This window comes from Hippoglossus hippoglossus, chromosome 22 (assembly GCF_009819705.1).
Source record: "Hippoglossus hippoglossus isolate fHipHip1 chromosome 22, fHipHip1.pri, whole genome shotgun sequence".
NCBI classification, from domain to species: Eukaryota; Metazoa; Chordata; class Actinopteri; order Pleuronectiformes; family Pleuronectidae; genus Hippoglossus; species Hippoglossus hippoglossus.
The window spans coordinates 6,077,953-6,101,997 of record NC_047172.1 but is presented as its reverse complement, the minus strand read 5'-3'; the positions used below and the strand labels follow the sequence as shown (position 1 = coordinate 6,101,997).

The window sequence follows — 24,045 nt, the reverse complement described above, 5'->3', positions numbered from 1 at the left end:
CACAACAAAGGACCACTGCATTTAGAACAGCGTCTACCTACTAATTCCACATATGCCTCTCGGTCTGTATGTGGAACACATATCGTGCAAACTGTTCAACTTCTCGACTTCACACTTTGGAACGTGTCGTGTTACCGTCCAGGAAAGTGCCGAGCCAATGTTGATGCCATTTGGCAACCGGATACGTTCAATACTAATAAAAATGTGAAGAAACAAGCAACCATCTATCTAATAACTGTCTTTTATTGCTATTCACTTCACCACCTTAATCTTTATCTCGATGTCCTTCACCGACCTCTGCTGGTGTGTTTACCTGTGCTTTTTGACACGTATCACATTGGATGTTGTTTGTGTGATCGTGAACAGGGTACGCTGCAAATGAATTGTCCTCTCCTTGGGATCAATAAAGTTCTCTGTATCTGAATCGTAATCTGAATCTGAACCAGCACCAGTAGCTGTAACGCGGGCAGGGCAGTGTGTCTGTGGACCGGTAGTTGAACATGTCTTCTTCTAGGTCCTCGGACAGCAGTGGTTGGCGACTGGCAGCCTACGGACAATAACATTTATCCTGCCAGATCCTTTTGATAATCTGATGATATTTATTTCACTATATCGAACTGACACAGACCTTCACAGGTGAAGCAAGGGGCTGACCTCTGTCATGGAAACCACATTCATAGAATTACTTCCTCTTTAGCAAGTGGCCTTCAAAGTAAAAGCACGTTTGTTTTGGTGCTGCAATGCTTTATATCGAGCTGAATTGCAGAGCTTTTGCATTGCAAAGTTGTGACCTTGGGTCTTCAGATTGCGCCGATTCCTTAACAGACCCCTGGAATAGCCGACATGCAATGTATGAAAATCAGTCAAACTTATATAAGCCACATATGGGAACAGTAATAAAGCAAATTCTGTTTCATTTTATGAAAGACATAGACTATAAAACCTTCACTGCGGATAAACCAGGTAGGATGAAAATGGTTAACCAAAGATGGTTAATAAAAAATGTGGGCCAATTATGTGACACTTCTGGTCTTCTTGTGGCCCGGACAAAATGGACCTGAGTCTAAAGTGTCCCACTTGTCAAATAGCAAATGTAACCGAAATATCCCCCCAAAATTTGGGAATTTTTTGGCAAACATGTCGTGTTCTCTGCAAAGTCCAGTCTGGATGTGAACCTAAAGTGGCCCATGTGGTAAATGTTGAATATGGCCAAAATAGCACAAAACAAATATGGGCCAGCTTTGGTTGACATACGGTTTTGCTCTGGCTTACTTGTGGCCCAGATCTGGCAAAAAGGAGCCGGCACTTCACTATAGAGGTATGAAACCTGTCTTTTTCCCTTTAAAACTCTTCTTGATCGACATGCATGTGTGTGTCTGAAGGATTTCTGCTTTCCTTTTGCTATCAAGGAAATAAAAATCGACTTATGTGAGTTTACCCTTCATTAAAATGCACAAATTCAATAGTAAACTCTGGTCACATGCAGAAGCAAACTCATTTCTGCGTTGGACTGCGCATCTTCAAATAAGAATCATTATATAATTACAAGAAAGCTTCTTCGATCGCTTGTAGTTTGAATTATGAATGAAAAAAACATTAGGTGCAAATTTTCCTCTCTGGGATCTGGAGAACCGGAAGGAAATGTTGCCCGACGAATTTTCATTAAAATTCAACAAGAGGCAGCCTCCGTGAGAGGTTAGATTATTGGCGGGCGGGCGCATGGACGCACACGCACGCGCACGTAAGCACACACACACACATACACACACACACACACACACACACACACACACACACACACACACACACACACACAAGCACACACACAGCTGGTGAGCCTTCCTCCAGCAGAGACTGACAGAAGCGGGGCGACCGCTCTAAGCTCTGTGCGCGCATCTCTCCTCTCCGGCACCGGCGCGTCTTTCCCGGCTGCTGTTTGACATCCAGAGAAAAAAAACTTTGAGGAGGTGAGAGGCGACGCGTCAAAACGTCGACAATTCACCGCTGACAGCGCATCAACCCAGATAAAGAGAGGAGGGAAAAGAAAAGAGCCATCAAGTCCGAGGAAAGCGGTGGAGCTGGGAGAAAGAGGGAGCTATGCCATCTCCCGCCGAGCAGAGCCCAGTCCTCCTCTGTTGTGTGTCGGAGCTGCAGCATGGTGTCTCTCCCTGGACTCTGGACCTACTGCCTCGCCCCCGGGAGACCCCATCTCCTCTTCCTCTGCGCCGGAGCGCTCCTGCTGCTTCACGCACTGGCCGTGCTCTCCTCCCCGGAGCCCTGCCTCCCGCACCCGCAGCCTTGCCACATCCTCGCCCGGATAGGACACACCGTGCGCCTCGGTGCGCTCTTGCCGACGCGCCAGCCGGTACGGATACAAAACGCGCTCAACCGCGCCCTGGCGAGCCTCCGGCACCAGAGCGGAGCGGCGGACTCCTCCACCACCACTTCCCAAACGCCCCCCCTGCTGCCCTACAACCTGAGCCTGGAGATGGTGGCTCGGTCGCCCGCCGGAGGGGACCCGGAGTCGCTGTCCCGTAGCGCCTGCCAGGACCTGGTGGTCAGGGGGGTGTCCGCCGTGCTCGCCTTCCCCCGCTCCAAGGAGGAGCTGATCCAGGTGGAGTTCCTCTCCTCTTTTCTGGAGATCCCCTTCATCTCCATCCTGGAGGACACAGAACCTCTCGTGACCAAGGTATGGATGGAGAAAGAGTGTGTGTGTTTCTGCTGCACTTGTAGCCGTCATAAAAACCCACAGTGAAGGTTATTTGAATATATGTCATTATGTTAATGCTTTCTGCACCTCGCACTTTAATAAGCAACAATCCATGGCCAGACACATTTTCCATTTGGATCTTAATCAGAGTTGGAACTGGGATTAACCTGCGACTCCCTGGTACCCTGAGGCTTCTGATGTCTGAGCTGGTGCAAAAATGTCCAGGCAGAGATGAAAGATGGTTTCAGGCGAAGCAATAGCATGGAGAAAAACAAACAATTGTTCCAGGGAGGATAAAAGCAATTCTTCCTAATCCAACCCCTTAAGAGTGACAAGAATAATAATGTCAGGGAACAAAAGAATATGATGTGCTCGTAGGACGGGATAATAAGTTGATTAAAATGTAATTTGGTGTCTCAGATTCTTAAATATCGGCACTAAATGTTCTCTTCCAGCCAAACTTCGCTCGGCTTAGCTTGGCTGGTGAACCTGCAGGCCCCTTCACATGCATGTTTAATATCTGGTGGCTCGGCCTCAGTATTCGACTGAACCCTGACGCCCTCCAGCAGCCGAGGTTTGAAGTGAAATACAGTTTTTTTTCCTCTCTAAGCTCTCTTCTTGTGTGTGTGTCTGTGTGTGTGTGTTAACAGAGTCTGCCTCTGTCTGAGAGAGTGCACATACGTGTGTGTGTGTGTGTGTGTGTGTGTGTGTGTGTGTGTGTGTGTGTGTGTGTGTGTGTGTGTGTGTGTGTGTGTGTGACTGAAGATGGCTCTGTTTTGGCACCTTTCAGACTGAATCATTCAAACAGTTGAGACCCTGATAGATGGATGCTGTGCAGAAGTGTGGTGCCCGCAGCGCAGGGTACTTGTGTGTGATCACATAGCCTTTGAATTTGTATGTGTGTGAGAGAGAGTGTGTGTTGCTGCTGCCATGTGTGTGTAGAGATTTGTAGGCAGGCAATAAGCATTTGTGTGTGTTATGTTAGTATTCCCAGCAGCAATCGAGCTGCCTGCCAGTCAGTCAATCCAGCCCCAGTCATATCCGCCTCTCTCCAACTGAGCAGCCAACTGCCTCTCTCTGCCACACACACAACATTTGAGCGCAAACACACTTGCACAGGGTCAAACGAGACACCACACACACACCCACACACACACACACATAAAAAGGACTTTCAACTTTCGTTCGGGTTCAACTGAGACACACACCCACAGGCCAAAACTAAGAGGTGGCATCACGGACACTGCGAGGAGAGAAAGTGGGAGGAGCGGTGGAAGAGATATATAGTTTAAGTCTCAAATCTTTCTCCTGTCGTGTCTCTTTGTCGACAATGGATTGCTTATTCGATTTCAATAAAGCTCGCATGAATGAGAAGTCACAGCACTTGACGAATGTGTCGGTAACGCAAGGAGATAAGCAGGAGGAGAGAGAGAGAGAGAGGGAGATGAAGGGAGAAAGAGAAGAAGGGGTGGGCCAGGAAGGAGGATGAGGGTTTTTTTAGCTGTAGGAGGTCTCTTACTTCTGCATAACGGTGCCAAGTAGTCACCGAGCAAAAGAAAAACAACCTTCACTCTCTCTCTCTCTCTCTGTGTCAACCCGTCTCTGCTTTTCAGTATTTTCTCAAAAATGTCACAAATGGAAATGGTTAGCGTTTGTTTATCCTACACCAAAGTGCTCCAGCGTTATATTAAATTCATGCAATCGGCTTCCTCCTGCCCAGTGTCAGTGTTTCTTGATTGCCGAAGGTGGTGTGTTCCAGACATCTGTTTGTTTGTTAGCAGCAGAAGAGACAGAGCGGAGCTTTGAATAGTAAAAGCTAACAGCCAAGTGAGGGACTCGGGCCAGAGACAGGAAACAAGTGAAGAAAATCCACAGCCAAAAGTCACAGCGCTGCGAGAAACAGAAAAAAACTCCAAAACAAATCGCAGCCATGTTACTACGACAAAATATAAAGAAGAATCTTGCATATTAAGATTATCACTAATCCTGCTTTGTTTTGGACTGCGCACAAATGAATCAAGCAATTTGAAGGTTTTGCCTTTGACAGTTTAAGCCGTCGGATTTATCAGTTGTCTGATGTGAGCCTTTCATATACGTATCGTTATTTCATGTTTATAATGTTTGCCAATATGAAAACATTTATTATACAGAACAAGCTGTGAATTTACATTTTTCTCAAGTTTAGTTGTATTTTCTTTGTCCTGGTGCAGTGGCCGTTCTAAACATGTCCGTTTGGAATGGGCTGTTTCCTGTGATGATGCTGGTTGTAGCGTTTCTATCTGAAACTATAAAAAGTGATGAGCAGTAATTGAGCCACAGCGAGTAAAGACCGACTCAGTCCACAAAACCCTGAAGCCGCAGCTGCTGCACAAAGAGCTGTTCACCGGTTTATACAAAAATCAGAGAAACTAAACCGGAGAATCAGTTGTTGGTGCGGATGCAGAACACCGGTCGCCTCTTTATTCAAAGTTTATCACTATTGAATTCATCGCGTGTCCAAATAGCAGCAAATTCGACACTGCTCTTCCTTGGGCCCTTAAAAAAAACACTTGCCAAGTGTGAAGCTGACGAGATGAATGGCACTCGAGATATGCCTTCCATATACAGACAGAGATTTAGATAGATGGTTTGTGGTTTAACTGTAATGACAATCATTTTTTATGCACGTATCAGCTGATATATCGGTATCAGCCGCCGGAAATCTACATCGGTTGGACTCTATCTCACAATTATCCGGATGTTTTGCAGAGTGAAGGATATAAAAAAAAAACGCAACTGCTTCACTCATAATGAAATAGTCAAAGGTTGCTACTCTGAAACAGAATGAATCAGTGCATGAGGACTGTTGCATGCTCTCGCTCTCCGACACTCCAGGGTGCATGTGTATAGACAGGGAGCAACATGAGAGGGGAAATAAAAGGGGCTGGCGGGAGGTGGGTTCCCAAACCCACACAGAGAGGACGGGGCATCGGGTCAACAGGGAGGCAAATTGTTTACACATGCAAACAGGAAGCAGAAGCTGGTTTATCTGCCGATAGCAAAATACACAAATAATTCGAATTAAAAGGCTATTTACATTTTTTGCACCAGGAGGGAGGCATGCTCCTGAGAGGTGGGAGGAGGTTCTGGAGAAAGACAGAGACAAAACAAACACGGCTGCCAGGGAAAATGTCCTGATTCGTCATAGATTGATCCAAAAAGCGGAGGAAGGGGGTTGTTTGTGTTTGCTTTTGGAAGGAGAATCCTCTCCCCCGAGTTTTTGAAATGGTGAAGATTTTTCTGCAGGGTATTGGGAATTGAGCCCATGTCTCTGTGCTGAACAGATCCTGAATATCAGACAGGGAGGCAACTCGCACACACGCACAAGACACTTGCTGTGCCTCCTTCCAACTTCTAAGTTAACTTTTAAATTCGCAAAAACAGAGAAAATGACTTTGTCCATCGCAGGAGAAATACACCTCCTCAAGGTCAACGGATATGTCTGCGAGAAAAATACTCGGGAAGTAATTAGCGTGAGTGTTACTATCATTTTTCATTATATTTTTCGAGTTGCAACATGGGGGGGCAGCATGAACGACATTTCTTAGGGGTGATGATGATGAGGAAAACGATAATGATGATGAGGGTTTTCCAGACTGCATCAACCCCCACTGTAGGGATGTCATCATTACTAGATGAGCACATTTCTCCCATAAATCATCACAAAAGTTCCTTATCGTCAAAAGAAATGTCCAATCCCGACAATAGACAGACTCTGAAGGGACAGAGACAAAAGGACGGGAAAGGCAGACGGACACGGCGCTCGCTTGTCCGTCTGTGTCCTCCCCTCTCTGCTTAGTCAGAAGGAGCTGTGGGACTGTGGCTGATGCGTCTCGGAGAGGAAGTGCTTATTCCTTCCAACCTACTTAAGCTAATTAGAACCACTGTGTGACCCCTAACTGTAAATCTCTTCCGTCCATCTATGGCAGGCAGGATGGGGGGAGAGGAGAGGAGAGGAGAGAGGAAGAAAGGGACAGACAAGGGGAAGGAAAAAAGGAAATTGGCTTCTAATTCCCATCAGGGCCATTATGGGCATTTGGGCTGGTGATTTGACCATTAGTGGAATTCGGGGAAGAAATGAAATTGGGGTATTTGATGTTTGAGTAAAGGAATCAGAAAGCAGCCTCAATCTGACAAAACTGAATGAGATGGATTTTTTAGAATTGGTATTCTGCAAGTATGACGGGGCGAGTCGGTAATAGTGGCGCAGTCATCACAGGATTAAATAACGTCGTTTGCACAATTGCCAACAGATTTAATTAAAAAGAATATCTACGCAATCTTAGTTCATTTTTAATGTGGCCGGCCTTTTTTTTTAAAATCGCAGTCTAACCACAACACTTACAGATTGGCTGATAATATCACAGAGATTATTTCGTGGATCATGATTTCTATTCCAGAAATGTATTAGCAGCGAGTGCTGAGGGAAATGGTTTTGCTGATTCCTGAATGTGATTAGGTGAGAGGGGTGGTATGGTGTGAATTCATTATTTGTCACTGCTCAGTGGGAGCCATGTTCCTGCAGCTCGTTTTACTCCCAGCGACTCTTAAACACTGTTGAAATACACCCTGGAAATCTTCTGTAAAGCACAGGACTATATTTCACAGTCTGACACTGAATGGCAGTCATATTTTTCTTTTCCTCTTTGTAGTTCGGTTACCACCGTTATTCACAAATTAAATGGTCTAATATGGGGCAGTGTGGTTCGGGGGCCCACCGCCTCAATACCCTGAGCCGTTTCCACTTTAACTCCTGATCTGCCAGTCACACATTTCCTGTCCCCGTCAATTAAAGGCATAAAAGTGTCAAACAAAATAATGAAAGGTTTAAATAATAGACCGAGCGTTCGGTGACTAATTCACAGTCTCTAGTTTCCACCGGCATATTTTACTGCTCTCTGTTCCTCCGCCTCTCTGCAGTTTTTTTTTATGTTCTATTGTTTTTTGGGCTATTGTTGATAATGTTATCTGACATAATTTGCAAATTATCTTATTTTGCAGCTGCAATTTAAGTCGGTGTGAATCAGAGCATTAGTGGAACGCCCAAACTGCAACTCCGCTGATGTAACTCTCCATTATTCCTCCAACATAATCACCGCAACACACACTCGGGCGTATTTCTGTACCGTATTGTTCAAGGGGGCTTTCACTGTTTATGATTCGGAATAACCTTCACTCCTCTGGTGGGGGAACTTTCCTTTCCCGTCTGCAATCTATCCATCCCGCATTCTTTAATTAAGTCACTTCTTTTTTTTTTTAATGACATACCTCATTCTGCTTAGTAAAATGAAGATTAGTACAGTAAAAAACCCAATTTGCGACTTTGAATGAAATTACATTTTAATCCAGGGACCCTGCTGAATAAGACGCATTGTGGCTCTGAGCTAGCCCCTCTCTCAAAGGACCCACACGGCGCACACGCTCTCACCCACTTACACAAAGTCCGTGCGCTCAAATGCACACGGAGAGGCACACGCGCACGCAACCCACACAAACGCACACCTGCATTCACAAGACTCACGCACACACGCATACAGTGTCTGCTCCGCGCTCACTAAAGGTTATTAAGCCTAATGAGGCTTTACAGGGCCGTGTGGCCTTTAGTGTTTTCTTTGAGATGATGAGGGGATTTGTGCCTCAACCACAGTGGAATAAACGAGTGGAAAGTGAGGGACAAAACTTGTGCCGAGCCACAGCCGGAGGCAAACTGACAGTTTGAGACGAGCAGGCCACTTAATGCAAACAGCTCAGAGCTCTTTCTTTATTAGTGTTAAGATGACAGTTCGGCGCAGTCTTGACTGAGCCAGATTAATTGAGCAGAGCAGAAACAGCAGTGTGTGTATTACCAAAAGGACTGTGGGCGTGTTGGAGCTGCTCAGTATGGCATTTGAGTCAGTGTTATAATGTTTGGTTTGTGTTTCTGCCTCTAGTGAAACATATGTCTCCAGTAACTCCCCACCAGTGCACTGTTAAGACAGTAAAAGAAGCCGTGTTGGAGGGAGGCAGAAAGGAAAGAGAGCGCTGCACGTATCAGGGAGAGGAGGAGATGTGGTTCATCTCCAGCATAGAGTTAATAGAGGGATTGAGGACGTATGTAGGGATCAAAGAACAAAGGATCAATGAGGAAAGACGGAATGAGTTGGTGGGGATTGCGGAGAGGAGGGGGAAGAGGGTGTTGGGTTACGAGGGAACGAGGGATGAAGGATAAACAGTTGGTATCAGGTTGTTGGAAATAGTCGTAGCTTTAAGGTATGGCAGGAAAGCCATGAATTCGGGAGAATGTCTGCAAAGCTCTCGAATCTCGTTGTCTTCTAAGTTGACATCTTCATCATCTTCCACATGTATGGCTCCTCTTTTTCAGCCTTGTATTGTTTTTTCCGTTTTGCATCCATTGCCTGTTAGAAACGTCATCGGGGTGAATCTCCAGACACAATCCTGCTGCATTCCCGTATGAGTTCACTTGGCAGGAAGTGACTCGGACATTTGCATCGTCACATACAGCCCCTCTAGATAATTTTTAGGAGATTAGCCGGAGTTCAGTCCATTGTCTGAAAGCCGCTGAAGTTAGGGGACAAAGGAAGGATAAATCAATGAAGAGATAGAGGAATCAGGTAGTGGGTAACATGGGAAGGACAGGTGGAGGGAGAACAGGGGGGGAGCTGGGAGTAGAAAGGAAGAAACAGGAGTTGGGAGAAGGGGGGGAATTAAAAGAGGGATCAAGGAAGGAATGCAGAGACTAAGTACAGAAGCAGAAAAAGAAGGGATGAGGGATCAAGAAAGAAATGAGGAAAAGAGCAGAATGAGGAAAAATGAGATAAAGGGAAAGGAGGAATGATGAATGAATGGGAGGGATCAGGGAAGGCACGATCGAGGGAAAAGGCGAGCAAAGGAGGGATCAAGGAAGAAATGGAAAGAGAGGATGGGGGGATGGAGAAACAGGACGAATCAGGTAGGAGGAGATAGTAGTAGTTATCAGGTGTGACAGGAAGTTATCAGAGAGGGGACAAGGGAAGGATAAATCAATGAAGAGATAGAGGACTCGGGTAGGAAGTAGAGTAGTAGAACATGAAGAAAGGATCGAGGAAGAAATGCAGAGACGAGGGGCAGAAGTAGGAAAAGAGAGGATGAGGGAGATATAGGGAAGGATGAATGAAGAATGAATGGGAGGGATCAGGATCTAAGAACAAGGGAAAGGAATGATCTCGTAAGGTTGGAAGAACTGGGTAATTTTGGAAAAGGGAAGGAGTGATCCAAAGGAAGTAAGTCAAGGATGGAGGAAGAAGGGAGTGAAGAAGGGATGATGGAGGGTGGGAGAGGATGAGTGGAATTGAAGGAAGGCAGAGGAGGATGACAGGAGACTCACGCGTGGTGCTTTCTCTTCCATTGAGAAGATTGATGGAGGCCGGTTTTATCTTAACTGTGCTGGTTCATTAGAGGATTAGTGAGTGATAACTTGGAGCTATCTGAGATTGAAAAATACACTCACTCACACACACACACACACACACGCACACAGCCTGTCTATTGATTACACACACACTGTGCACATATGGATAGCACTCATGCCTAATTATTCAAAATACACTTTGACGTCATCCTCCAAACTTTCCACATCCTGCTGAAGAGACTTCCCCTAATGTTGTTGATTGTGCAGCAGTTGTTAATACACACACACACACACACACACACACACACACACACACACACACACACACACACACACACACACACAAGATTGTGGGTTATTGCGTTACAGTAGGTGGCCACTGAGGCAGAACACCAGACATCTAGGCCAGGTGGGCGTCAGTGATAAGGGCAGACTTGGATACAAAACACGTTGGACCCTATGGAAGCTCCCATAGGTCGCAGGTGAAAGACAAGCAGGCGGAAGAGGCAGACAGGAGGTAAGAGCGGAGAGAGAGACGGTGAGGAAGACATGTGCTGATGTGAGATTAAACAGCTGCTGACAGATGGCTGTGGGACATGGCTGAGCGAGTGCCCAAACGACAGGTTAGCCAAGCACCCGGGGGTGAAGACGAGAAAGTGGGATAAAGGTCCGGGAAGAGGAAGACCACATTAAAATAGCGGGTGAAGAGTAATGCGAGGAAAATAAATACGGAACCAAACAGGCTCAGACGGACAGAGTGAGTGATTCCGACAGGTCGAGAGGTGAAACAAAAGAATGATTACAGGAACCGAGAATCAGACAGCGAAGTAAAGTGAGAACGGTAGTCGGGGATAGAATAAGGACAAAAGGGACCAGGAGGAGAAAATGCGTCGGAACCAGAGCTTGCCAGAGATGAAGATATTTGGGAGGCGGTCGAAGTGTAGACGGGATTGAAAGATGGTGGACCCCAAGGTAACTTCTGTGTTCCTTCTGGGATATTTATGTTGTGAGTTGGCAAGAAAGCAGGTATGATTTAGAGCCCATCTGGATGGAATTCAACGGCACCTGCCCACAGAGGAAAGGCTGCCTGAACAAGGAGACACACAACAGTGCAGCGGTGGCATTCACGCCTACGCACAAAACACACCTCGTTACATCGTTTACACCACTTTACGCAGCCATTTCCCCCATTTGGCTCGACTCCAGCTTGGATATGAAATTAAATAATCACGTTCAGGCTGATGCTGGCTTTTAAGATAATGCGGTGATCGTAAACACACAGACGAGGCAGCCAAGGAGTTTTTTAAGGTCGAACTGTGGAATCTTCTTGATTAGCATCGTCCGTAATGTGACCTCAGCCTAATTTAGCATGTGTTTAACGTGCTAAAGATAATATTGAGGGCAAGATGTCGTCGCAGCAAGAAAGAAGTGGAGAAGTCCGCAGGACCGTGAAGGACGAAACCAGGCAGATGATAAAACTTGATAATATTTGTGTCAACGGTGTCTTAGCCTTGAAAGTCTCGGGGGGGGGGGGGGGGGGGGGGGGGGGGGGGGGGGGGGGGGGGGGGGGGGGGGGGGGGGGGGGGGTTCAAAGGCTTGGTTGACCTGGTGTCAACTTCCTGTCCTGACTGATGAACATCATAGACACAAACCAGTCAGTGAGAGTTTTTCGTTCCTGTCTCAGTGAAAGAGCCTCAACCATTAGGAATTGAATCACTCTGCATTGGAAGCGGTTCGGTTTCCGACGTCAGTGTGTTCATGTGCTTTGAAGTCAACACGGGGAAAAAACATGCTGTGAACAAAATGTGTTGTCATGTTGACAACTCTGTCTCATATTTGCATATTAACAAAGAGCAAATAAAAAGGTTCAGGTGTGTAAATAATTTAAAATGTATGCGTGTTAGTCAGATGGTGTTTGGTGCTTGGGAGAGACGGACAGGGAGTCTTCAAGTGGCAGAAAAATAATATTTGACAAATTCTCATTATCAGCTACTATTTAGAGCTGCTTGTAAAAATTGTAAAATTGTAAAGTTATAATAACAAGGTGTGACATCCTCCAAAAAAACCAAAGAAACCTCAGAGAGACACATGTGAGGGATCCTCTCCCGGGACGGACAGAAGTGCAATAGAGCACATCAATAAAACAACAACATTACAACACTGATGAGAAAAGACAGCGTCTAACAAAGACGTATAAGTGTGTCAATGTTTAACGTATTTGTGCAGAAGAAAACGTCCGACAGAGATGAAGGGAGCAGTCTAGTTGTTTGCATAATCCACGATCAGCTGCCACCCTGATCCACGATCAGCTGCCGCCACCATCCACCATCCCGGTCACAATGGGTGACTTATGATAATTCGTTTGTAATTGACTCGTGTACCAACATTTCTTTCGCCGACTCTCTGACTTGTTGATCTGACTTCAGGTGAACCTTCCCAGTTGAGACTTAATTTCCCCATTATTCCGACACCACATGATACAATATTCAAACTCGGGCTGAACCAACTGTTCCATTAGATTGTTCTGTTTGAAATCAGAAGCTTGTTAGATCAGCACCAGATGTTATTAAAGCATGTGAACATGTGCTGAGTCACGAGCAGCTTCCACACGGTCACTGTTGTGTTTGTCCTGCATTAGAAAGGAGGGGGGGTGCAGCGAGCACTATAATTGCCTTTATTTCATGAGTCCAGTGGTGACGGCGACTAATTAGACTGTCAAAAGTCTCCACAAGGGGCAGTCCTGTGATCTGCATCCCAACACGGTGAAACCTAATGGAGTCATGGAATACCGTGGGGACCGCTGGGGTCACAGTCGGTCCCTATGAGTAACTTGATTGATTCAGATGATGAAGTGGCTGCTTGAGGTGACGGACCACTTCTAGTACCTGACCAATTACAAATTACAGGGCTGATATTGCCACTTGTAAAAACATTTGTAAGGATCGGAGAACACATATATATATATTTGGGAGTTCTGCAGGGTAATTATATTTTTGACGGCACAAGTACTTAAACTGTATTCGGTCTCTTGGGGTATTAAGTATATGAAGTGCTACATTTCCTAAACCTGCTTATCTGACATGGATGAAAACAGCCATAAGTTAAAGCTTCAACTTTATTGTTTCTTTTCAAATCCACTTTAGCGAAATTCCTCTTCCCCGTACAGATAGATACACAGTTCAGAAGAGCCCCCCCCCCCCCCCCCCCCCCCCCCCCCCCCCCCCTTCTGACGCACCTGTAATCTCCTGTAACTGCCATATTTACTACATAGATGTACATGTGTAGATGCCATAAAACACACACACACACACACACACACACACACACACACACACACACACACACACACACACACACACACACACACACACTTACAGAGTTTTGCCCCACACATGCATGGATACACACACTCAGTCAGATTGTATCCGGGACCATCGATCATAAACACCCGCACTTGTCATTTGTTGTGAAATCTTGTTTCAGCGCTCTCTCTCTCTCTCTTTTCACTTTCTGTCTCTCTTTTTCTCTCTCTCTCTCTCTCTCTCTCTCTCTCTCTCTCTCTCTCTCTCTCTCCGTATTGACCTCTGTGTGTGAGCTGCCTCCATAAAGCAGAGCAGAGCGGAACAGTAGATAAATCCTGAGGCTGAGCACTGGTGCAGGGGAAACATCAAGACGATCTGATATTCACATGCACAACATCCAACGCATAAACACCATTTACGAGCTTCGAGGAGGCAGGGAACCGCCGACGGAGGGAGAAAGTTACCTCAAGACACTGGGCGGCAGGGAAAGGGATTTGAAAATGAGCGGATTGAAGGCAACGGATGGGTGAATGAGGCGAGGAGACAATAAATGAGAGCTGGAGGGCGGGCTGACACAAAAAAGAAAAGAGGAGACGGAGAAATAAAGCGTAAAAAAGTGTGATAGAGAGAAGAGAAAGAGGGTGTGATCAATTTTCCTCCCTCATTGCCCTTCACAGCAGAGGACACACCGTCCTCCAGATAGCGCTAAAGCGGCTTCCTGCCGCACTTATCTAATGCCAAGTCACACTAGAGAGTGGAGCAATATTTCACTGTAATTCAGGTCAGTTGCATGCATATCTTGTATCTGTCCCCCGATCACTGTGCCTCTTTTAAAGGGGCGAACTGAAGAACCTGGTCAAACGGCACTTTGAGACTTGAGGAGCGTTTACACCTGAACGTCCGGAACATGGTCTGAACCGAGGTTCATGTCTCAATATTTACATTTGATCAGGTTTGTAATTCAGGGAGATAACTTCAGACTTTTGGAATGACAAGCGTACATCCTGTCGCCATCATCTACATCACGTCTACCTATGTTTGACTGGTTTGACTGGTTTGTAGACAGGCGTGCGTCTGACATCGCCGTGTTGTCAATTCAGCTACTGTATTCACTAACGTGGTTTTGAATAAAGTGCATAGAAAAAGTTGTCTTTCCGTTTGAGTTGCCACTGTAATATCATTATAGTTTTATTACCAGCAAAATGAATGTCATCGTCATTCAACGTTATATCATCAGAAGAAAAAACTACTGTTCCCACTTCTTTTCTTCTCCTAATGTTTTTTTACAAATGTGTTGCTGAGGCTGTGGCAGCAGGAAACAGCCCAGAATTGAGAGGAATCAATACTTTCTGAATCACCTCAGGCAGAGAAAACAGGGCTGTGAATACTTGTTTTTTGAATTTCGGAAATATACAAGCATTTAAGTTAAAAAAGAGTTAAAATAGCAGGTCGAAGTGTTTTAAGGAGCCGTCGGGTTGAGCTTTTGCTGAAGTTACACTGTTTACTTTTGATGTCACGACAGAAGAGTGGACTGGAGCTGAGGCATTCAGGTGGAAGGATCCTTTTCAGGAAAGGACAGCTGAGTGAAAAAGGTTTGATGGAGATATCTTTTTCTGCCGGTAGCTCAGCGGTGATGACTGCTGAAGAGATTTGTCAGGTATAAAATTGAATCGAGGGGACGAGGGAATCTCTCAATTCCTGTTCGAGATTCTACAGGAGAACAGGTGGAAATCTATGCTTTAGAAATGGAATCTCATGTTTAAACCGTTTCTACACATCATGTGATAATGTGACGTTGAGAAGAAAGTACAAGAAAGAAATGATAGAACTCGTGTTTTTCAGCTTGTCTTTATTGCCTCTTATCACTTCTTGGAGACAGATGTTCTGTAGGGAGGAAAATTCACAGCCCTGTCCATGGCGGGAATATCATTGGCTTGTCGATAAACAAATCAATCACAAGACCGACGTCGCCAAACAGCTTAGTTGTGGATTCGCTGTTTAATGCATTTCCTATATATTCTCTTTTGGACGAGATTGCCTAAATGTTGAATGCTCGAGCAACAATTCTCCTGCTAGCAATAAAAAACAATTTTCCATGAGAGATGAAGCGTGAAAATTAAAATGTCACGCTCTGAATTTTTGGCAAATCTTTTGCTCCAAGTAAATAAGTAGTTGGATTTTGACATGCAAGTCAACTGGGAGACACGAGGCTTCCTCTCATGCAGCCACTGGTGTGCATGGTTGTACAGTTATATGGATAAGGGGATAACCGGTTATCCCGCGACTCATTGTTCGCTTGGCAGGAGAAACAAAGCAAAAGCTTATGACTCAGCAAAGCAATCATTGTGTTGGACGTTCCGGCGACAGCCCCTCCCGGACTTTGTTTTAACAGTGCTAATTTTCCAAATGGCACTGTATACAGTTGCAGCATTCACTGGCAGCCGTGTCAGCTCTGGTTAAACTGAGCCGGTGAGACCGGGATGTGACCAGTCTGTCCATTCTGTGTCAGTCTCAATCAGACCATCGTGACTGGAGCTGCACTGTGGCACAGGTCGGGTGTGCCAAGGATTTTCACAGCAGTGACGATGCTCTGCCAATCTCAGCGTGCATGTGCATCTGTCGTCATAACGCTGGGTATGGAAAGTGTTGTGTGTGTGTGTGTGTGTGTGTGTGTGTGTGTGTGTGTGTGTGTGTGTGTGTGTGGCACTTTGGTATTCATGCCCTGTCCTCCATTTGTTGTGCAAAATTGTGTTGGATCTGGTTCCGTGTAGGTGAAATGATGAATTTTGTAGCAGGCAACAACTTTTTTTTTTTTCTTCCTTATTCTCTCCATGTTGAGTTTGATATTTGAAAAACAAAAACCTGCATTGTATGAATTTTGGCTGCTTCTGTGTGTGCAGCACAACAAAATAAAACACAAAACAGCATCTCATAAGGTTGTTAAGCCAAATGTGCATAATTGCACCAGTAGATGCGGAACAGCGTCAGCATTCTCTTGGGTTTGTTTGTCACTGATGAATTCCAATGCAATATTCAGTTTTTAGCTGTTCGTGATCCATATGCTCTGCATGTTGTTTCCTCCGCCAGGAAGGATGTTTTTTTAGTTTTGTCTTTTCCGGTCTGTTAGTTTGCAGGAATACGCAAATACTACCGGACAAAACTTGGTGGAAGGATGAAGTACACGTCTGGAGTGAACCCTTTAAAATCTGGGCATGAATCCAGACCTGGGGGCAGATCCAGGGATTTTTTATTCAATAATTTATGGATCTTGGTGTGAAAAAAACTAATCAGGCACAGTGAGGGGACTGATATTTATGAGTGTGCGCAATTTGGTGAATATCCACATACAAATCTGGATCTGGTGAATTTAAATCGGGTTTCATGAGGGGATTGCTCGGTAGCTTTGCGCTCTGAGCACCATGCTAACTTTGTCTGTCTGCAGCTTGGTTGTTTTATCTGTTTTTATCTGTTTTATCTTTCTGAAAATTCCTGTCGGACCCAATTCAAAACAAAGCTGGAATATCTGTAAACCCCAAACGAAAAAATGAGCTAAAAATGCTGGAACCCTCAGAAGAGATGAGGGGCATCGCTGCAGATGTGAGAATTTTCTGTTGATATTGAATATACACTACCGTTCAAAAGTTTGGGGTCACTTAGAAATTTCCTTATTTTTCAAAGAAAAGCACTGTTTTTTTCAATGAAGATGACATTAAATTAATCAGAAATACACTCTATACATTGTTAATGTGGTAAATGACTATTCTAGGTGGAAACGTCTGGTTTTTAATGAAATATCTACATAGGTGTATAGAGGCCCATTTCCAGCAACTATCACTCCAGTGTTCTAATGGTACATTGTGTTTGCTAATCGCCGTAGAAGACTAATGGATGATTAGAAAACCCTTGAAAACCCTTGTGCAATTATGTTAGCACAGCTGAAAACTGTTTTGCTGGTGAGAGAAGCTATGAAACTGGCCTTCCTTTGAGCTAGTTGAGTATCTGGAGCATCACATTTGTGGGTTCGATTATACTCTCAAAATGGCCAGAAAAAGAGAACTTTCATGTGAAACTCGCCAGTCTATTCTTGTTCTTAGAAATGAAGGCTATTCCATGCGAGAAATTGCGAAGAAACTGAAAATGTCCGACAACGGTGTGTACTACTCCCTTCAGAGAACAGCACAAACGGGCTCTAACCAGAGTAGAAAGAGAAGTGGGAGGCCCCGGTGCACAACTCAGCAAGAAGACAAGTATATTAGAGTCTCTAGTTTGAGAAATAGACGCCTCACAGGTCCTCAACTGGCAGCTCCTTTAAATGGTACCCGCAAAACGCCAGTGTCAACGTCTACAGTGAAGAGGCGACTCCGGGATGCTGGCCTTCTAGGCAGAGTGGCAAAGAAAAAGCCATATCTGAGACTGGCCAATAAAAAGAAAAGATTGATATGGGCAAAAGAACACAGACATTGGACAGAGGAAGATTGGAAAAAAGTGTTATGGACAGACGAATCAAAGTTTGAGGTGTTTGGATCACACAGAAGAACATTTGTGAGACGCAGAACAGGTGAAAAGATGCTGGAAGAGTGCCTGACGCCATCTGTCAAGCATGGTGGAGGTAATGTGATGGTCTGGGGCTGCTTTGGTGCTGGTAAAGTGGGAGATTTGTACAAGGTAAAAGGGATTTTAAATAAGGAAGGCTATCACTCCATTTTGCAACGCCATGCCATACCCTGTGGACAGCGCTTGATTGGAGCCAATTTCCTCCTACAACAGGACAATGACCCAAAGCACACCTCCAAATTATGCAAGAACTATTTAGGGAAGAAGCAGGCAGCTGGTATGCTGTCTGTAATGGAGTGGCCAGCGCAGTCACCAGATCTCAACCCCATTGAGCTGTTGTGGGAGCAGCTTGACCGTATGGTACGCAAGAAGTGCCCATCAAGCCAATCCAACTTGTGGGAGGTGCTTCAGGAAGCGTGGGGTGAAATTTCTACAGATTACCTCAACAAATTAACAGCTAGAATGCCAAAGGTCTGCAATGCTGTAATTGCTGCAAATGGAGCATTCTTTGACGAAAGCAAAGTTTGAAGAACAAAATTAATATTTCAAATAAAAATCATTATTTCTAACCTTGTCAATGTCTTGACTATATTTTCTATTCATTTTGCAACTCATTTGATAAATAAAAGTGTGAGTTTTCATGGAAAACACGAAATTGTCTGGGTGACCCCAAACTTTTGAACGGTAGTGTATATATTATTATAAGTTATTTATCCATGTGAAATAATATTAAATATAATTAATTATGGATTCCAAAGCCTCTGTTTGAAATTCTGTCTGAATTTTAATTTGATCAGTGGCCTTTTTAGCCACTGGGCATAAACAAACAGCATGTGAGTGCACTGGAAATAGGTCACATAGTTTAAAGAGCGGAGGACCCTTGTAATTCCTTGCTGGCACTTAAAGGATGAGATATTGATTGCAGCACACACAACTTATTTTCTTGCTTTACGTAAATCACTTTGTGATTGACAGGTCCGGGACCTGCAGCTGTCCATCCCTTGACCGTAGCTTTCATCAGTGTACCTGCCCCCATTCACCAGGCAGCCAGTGGGTTAACCCCGCTTTCAAATCAGCCGTGGCCGCATCTCCGAGAGCATTTATTAACAGTGGATATTTTCCAAAACCTAATAATATTGCTGGTTTTCTCTCTGTGCTGCGCCTGAGATTGCACAGACCTAAGTGATTAGTTTCGCGGTGGCACAAATCTCTCCCAGGTAGACTGTCTGCAGAGAGAGCAGGAGGTCCTCCGGAGGGAAGCACACGGTCCTCCTGCTATTTAATTATGAGGGCGGCAGGCAGACCCCTGGGTGCACGGCTTCATTCTCCCACAACAGTGGCTCGCTAACAAACTGCGCTGAGTGCCTTTGATTGATCTGAAGCCATTCGAGGTGGCCGTGAACAGACAAAGGCAGCAGCAGAATGGGGGGGTGGGGGGGAAAGGGAAAGGAGAGGGATGGAGAGACGACGAAGGCAGCGAAGTTGGGAGGAGAGGAACGGCAGAGGCAGGAGGGATGGAGGGAAGAAAGATGAAAGGAAGAGGAAGGGGACAGGGAGAGGGATGTCAGCAGGGGAGGGGAGCAGCGGAGGCAGGGAGGGGGAATGAGGGATGAAGGGGAGCAAGGCATGGCTGGAGGAATGGGGGAGAGAGAGAGAGAGAGAGAGAGAGAGAGAGAGAGAGAGAGGATGTGGGGGGGGGATGTTTCCTGGCACAGCATTTTCCTGCACACTCAACGCAACATGCACGTGGACCCAGGAGACGCACTTGCACACAAGCCCGCACAACAAAAAAACACACTTTTGTGACGCTGTTGTTCGGCCGTCCTCGGTATCAGGGGAGCAGAGATGTGGATGTATTTGCATAAGTGGGTATTATGCTTTGAGCTGGTGGACAGTAGCGATGGTTTAAGTAGATCAGATAAAGCTTTCATTCTCCCGTTCTCTCCCTCCCTTACCCCTGGTACCACAGACAAACTCTCCATTTATTCCTTACTCCCTTTTTTTTTTTCCTCCCCTCCTCTTCCACTCAGGACAGAAAACCTCCTCTCTCTCTCTCTGTCTTCTCCCCGAAACCCCTTCTCCACCTCGTCATCCCAACGCACACTCATCCTCCATATTTGTTGTGATTTCTCTTCTCGCTCCCCTTCCGAACTTTCCTCCACCTTATCTGCTTTACTTAACTCCAAATGCAAGAACTTTTTCAATTATCCATGACGCCACCTCAGAGGGTGAGGGGACGGGGAGGCCCGGCGTTGGCAGGATAAAGACTCCGCAGAGGAGAGAGGGAGAAGGGGGGAAACGAGTGGGGATGGAGGCAAGAGGACGGGGGGAGGGAGGGAGGGAGGAGAAGTTGAGGGAGAGATTCCGCAGTGACTCAGTTCCAACAAGTTATCTTTCATTTTTATGGCTTCAATCAAGTGTCCTTGAAGCCTAAATATACTGGATTGGGCTCTCTTATCCGGGGCTGGATGGGATCGGATACCTTTAAGTTTAATACCCGCGCTTCCCATTGTGAGCACACACTTTAATGACTGCCGCTCTGATGCTGTCACTTTTTATCAAACAGCGTCCTGTCCCAGCTTCGCTCTGGCACAAATACAAAAACACACATCCCCTCCCTCTCTCTCTCTCTCATGTCCCCTCCTACACCTTTTCATCTCCATCTCTCTCTTCCACTCACACACACTCTCTCTCTCTCTCTCTCTCTCTCTCTCTCTCTCTCTCTCTCTCTCTCTCTCTCTCTCTCTCTCTCTCTCTCTCTCTCTCTATCTTTCCCTTGGCACGGGACCCTGCAGTTTGTCACACACTGGGCAGTATAGACTGCATGATACAGCTTGGGATGTCTCAGTGGCTTTCACACATTGTGACTGGGAACACAGCCTGGACCGAGGAGGGGGTCTCGGCCCCGGATCGAATTAAGTAAGATTTGGAAAGTGTACAATAGCCCGGATCAAAAGATGAACCAGCTAACAAGTTCACTGAGTCAATCATATCCCACACCCCCTCCATACACCCCCAAAAACCCAGGTAAGACAGAAAGAAAGAAATTAATAATAAGAACAATGAGCGACGAATATAAATAACTGCAAATTGCAATACTGAATCTATAATTGATGGTGTGCAATGCCCATAGCGGCTCAGGATTTATCTATATTTATTCATCAACTCTAGAAAAGTTTTCCAAGTAAGATAATAATGGTCTTGAAAGATATACCCACGGTTGTATTTCTCCCGAGTTAATCTCTCTAATGGCAAAAATTCGATTTGATCCAAAAACAGCTTAAAGGTTGGAGGAGACTCATTTTCCCAAAGTGAAATATGTAAGTGTAATCAATAGTCTGCCTTTTTTTCTCATATAAACGGAGACCAGGCATTACGTTTAATAAATACAAAGAAGGGTTTATGTCAAATTCTATCTCTGAGTGAAAGAGTGAATCGAACATTTCAACAGGTCTCATTGCCAAGATAGGTAATAAATGTTCCTTCTGTAGTTTTACATCTTGGACAAGAAGGTGAAGTCTCAACCGGATCGATTGTGAAAAGCTTCAGTGCATCGCTCTCTGTCTCTATCTAACATGATCTTTATTTGTTTACGTGTGTGCGTGTGTGTGTGTGTGTGTGTGTGTGTGTGTGTGTGTGTGTGTGTGTGTGTGTGTGTGTGTGTGTGTGTGTGTGTGTGTGTGAGGGCAAGAGATAGAGAGAGAGAGAGAGAGGGAGAGTGAACTTGCTGAAGGAACCTTGTCCGTGAAACCTCGCTGCTGAAAGTCACCTGTCACCTTTCTGGGTGATCCCCGACAGTTACAGAGTTATATGAGTGTGTAATTTCATCTGCCAGAGTCTAACTCACTGTGGTGCACGTGTGTGTGTGTGTGTGTGTCTGTGTGTGTGTGTGTGTGTGTGCACGCTCATCCACGGGCACACGCAGCGGGACAGCCTCCTGTTCCTTCAGCCATTCCAATTCCTCGTCCCATGTCCATTTTCGTTTTATTTCCGTTTAAGACCTGTCTGACCCGTCCACTCTCTGTGTCTCCATCTCTCTTCCTGCTCCTCTCCTTTCCTCATGCTTTTCTCCTCCTCTTTTTTTCTCACTTGGTTTATCCTCAGCGATTCTATGTCTTGATCCATCTCTCTGCCACTCTCTTCATTTTAGTTTTACCTCTTTCCTCTTATTCGCTTTTTCCTCCTGCTCATTTCCCCACCTGTGTGGGGATTGCTGTTCAGAACCATGGAGCCCAGAGCTTGTAATACCGAGTTATTTAGCCGCACAGTGACAGGTAGGAAAATGAAATCACCACTTGTCGATGTGTGCGTGTGTTTTTCTTTCCGTTGACCTTTACTGTTTCTCCTTCCCATTTATGGGACCCTGCTGCAGGGCTGTTTTCAGTCGGCTGCCACCTTCTCAGTGGCTTCGTGTAAAACCCGACCGCCAGACGTTCACTTAGGCGGAAATTCCATCATGGATGTAGGATTGATGAATGATGCTGTCGTCCGCAGTTATGTTTGGTGTGAATAAAAAAATAAATAATAAAAAAGTAAGGCTTTCATTTGTTGTAAGAGCTCAAAATATAAAATAGTGCTTTCACAGAGAGTCAGAAAATCTGCTTGTGGCTGATCAATTTATTGTTTTTATTTATTATAATTATTGTATTTGATCTATTTTTAGTTCTAGCGCCACCTTAAGGTCGGTTGGATAGTTATGAAATTCAGTACAAACTTCTATGCCCTCCTCAGGATGAATATATAAATATATACTATGCCACTGTTCTATTATATATCTACACAGATGCTCATATTTAGATTTTTAATGAGTTTGTCTGCCTGGTTATTAACATGCAGTGAATTGTGGTAAAGGAGAATCAGGCTTTTTGGCCGTTTTACTCCACTAAATCTATTTTTTCCCCATATATTTGTTCAATCTGTTGTTTTAACCGACTGACGGTTTTCTTTCTAACGGACTGTCGGCGTCTGTTGATTTCCACGACACTCAAGCTTCCTTTTGAGAGGCTTCTCTTCTCCCTGTAATGATGTGGACTCCACATCAATGGGCAGTGAGCACGTTCGATTGAAGAGTGAACATTCACTTTGATTTGCACAAAGCAGAAGAAGATTAATCACACAAATCATAGATTGAACCACGGGTAAAATCTATGATGTGGAAAAACATGTGCACACTGTAACACTGCAGGAATTACATGAATACAATCACATTTTCTTTTGAAAACATGATTAGGGGAATCTGACATTAGTTTGCATAACTGGTCAAGGGCACAAAAACAAAACAAATGTGAAAGCGCTCCTGGACATTTTAAACTGCAAAAATTACTGAGGCACAGTTATTGTGACAACATTGGCCGTGTTTCACAAAGCGCTTTGGAGACGGCTCTGCTGCAAAGTGTAAATAACGATAATTAATTCATTTGTTCATTCATTAAGCCCGCGAACATCTGCATGGAAAACACAGAGCTATTAGTGGACTTTTTTAATGTCATCAAGTTGCTGCCACCGGTGTTTTGTGAAGTAGCCTGTCTAATGAGGACGTTCTGCGTCTAGTGCAATCAACGCACGGCTTAATGCGATATGTCATCGGTTATTTGACTAATATTTGTCAAACTCTGAAGACAACTACTCTGCTGAACACAAACTCTCAGCCAAGCACAGACAGTCACATTAGTATGTGGGGGCAGGAAGGATACAGGCACATTGTTGAAGCTGAAATATTTAATAAACATGTACATGCATAGTGAAATGTAACTTTTTAATTAAAACTACTTTGTTTGACTATAGGCTGGACTCAAATGTGTAATTGGCTGTTGGGCGAGGAACCGGCTGTATACATGTTCTGAGATCTTTTATTCTGAAGGTAACTGGAAACAGGTGGACAAAGTGACACTAAAAAATATATTAAAATTTGGAGATATTAACATTCACGTTTACTTCACATTACGACACAAGCTCACATAAGCTGCTCTCAGATGTGCACCAGTCTCCAGGTAATTTCAGGAGATTATCCAGAGGGGCTGTATGGGAGAACACAAATGTTAGCTGCTCTGGAG

General features: G+C 45.0%; 1 protein-coding gene across 2 annotated transcripts in view; it reads left to right on the top strand.

Moving 5' to 3' along the window:
- Window positions 1-1,832: 1,832 nt before the first annotated feature.
- grin3ba (glutamate receptor, ionotropic, N-methyl-D-aspartate 3Ba) overlaps window positions 1,833-24,045 on the top strand; it is an 82,074-nt gene continuing 59,861 nt past the window's right edge. For both annotated transcript variants that reach the window (XR_004612719.1, XM_034576301.1), the window contains exon 1: window positions 1,833-2,689. Coding sequence is in view for 1 of the 2 variants with exons in the window: in XM_034576301.1 (XP_034432192.1) it covers window positions 2,156-2,689 (534 nt within the window). In the remaining variant the exon portion in view is untranslated. The remainder of the gene's footprint in view (window positions 2,690-24,045) is intronic.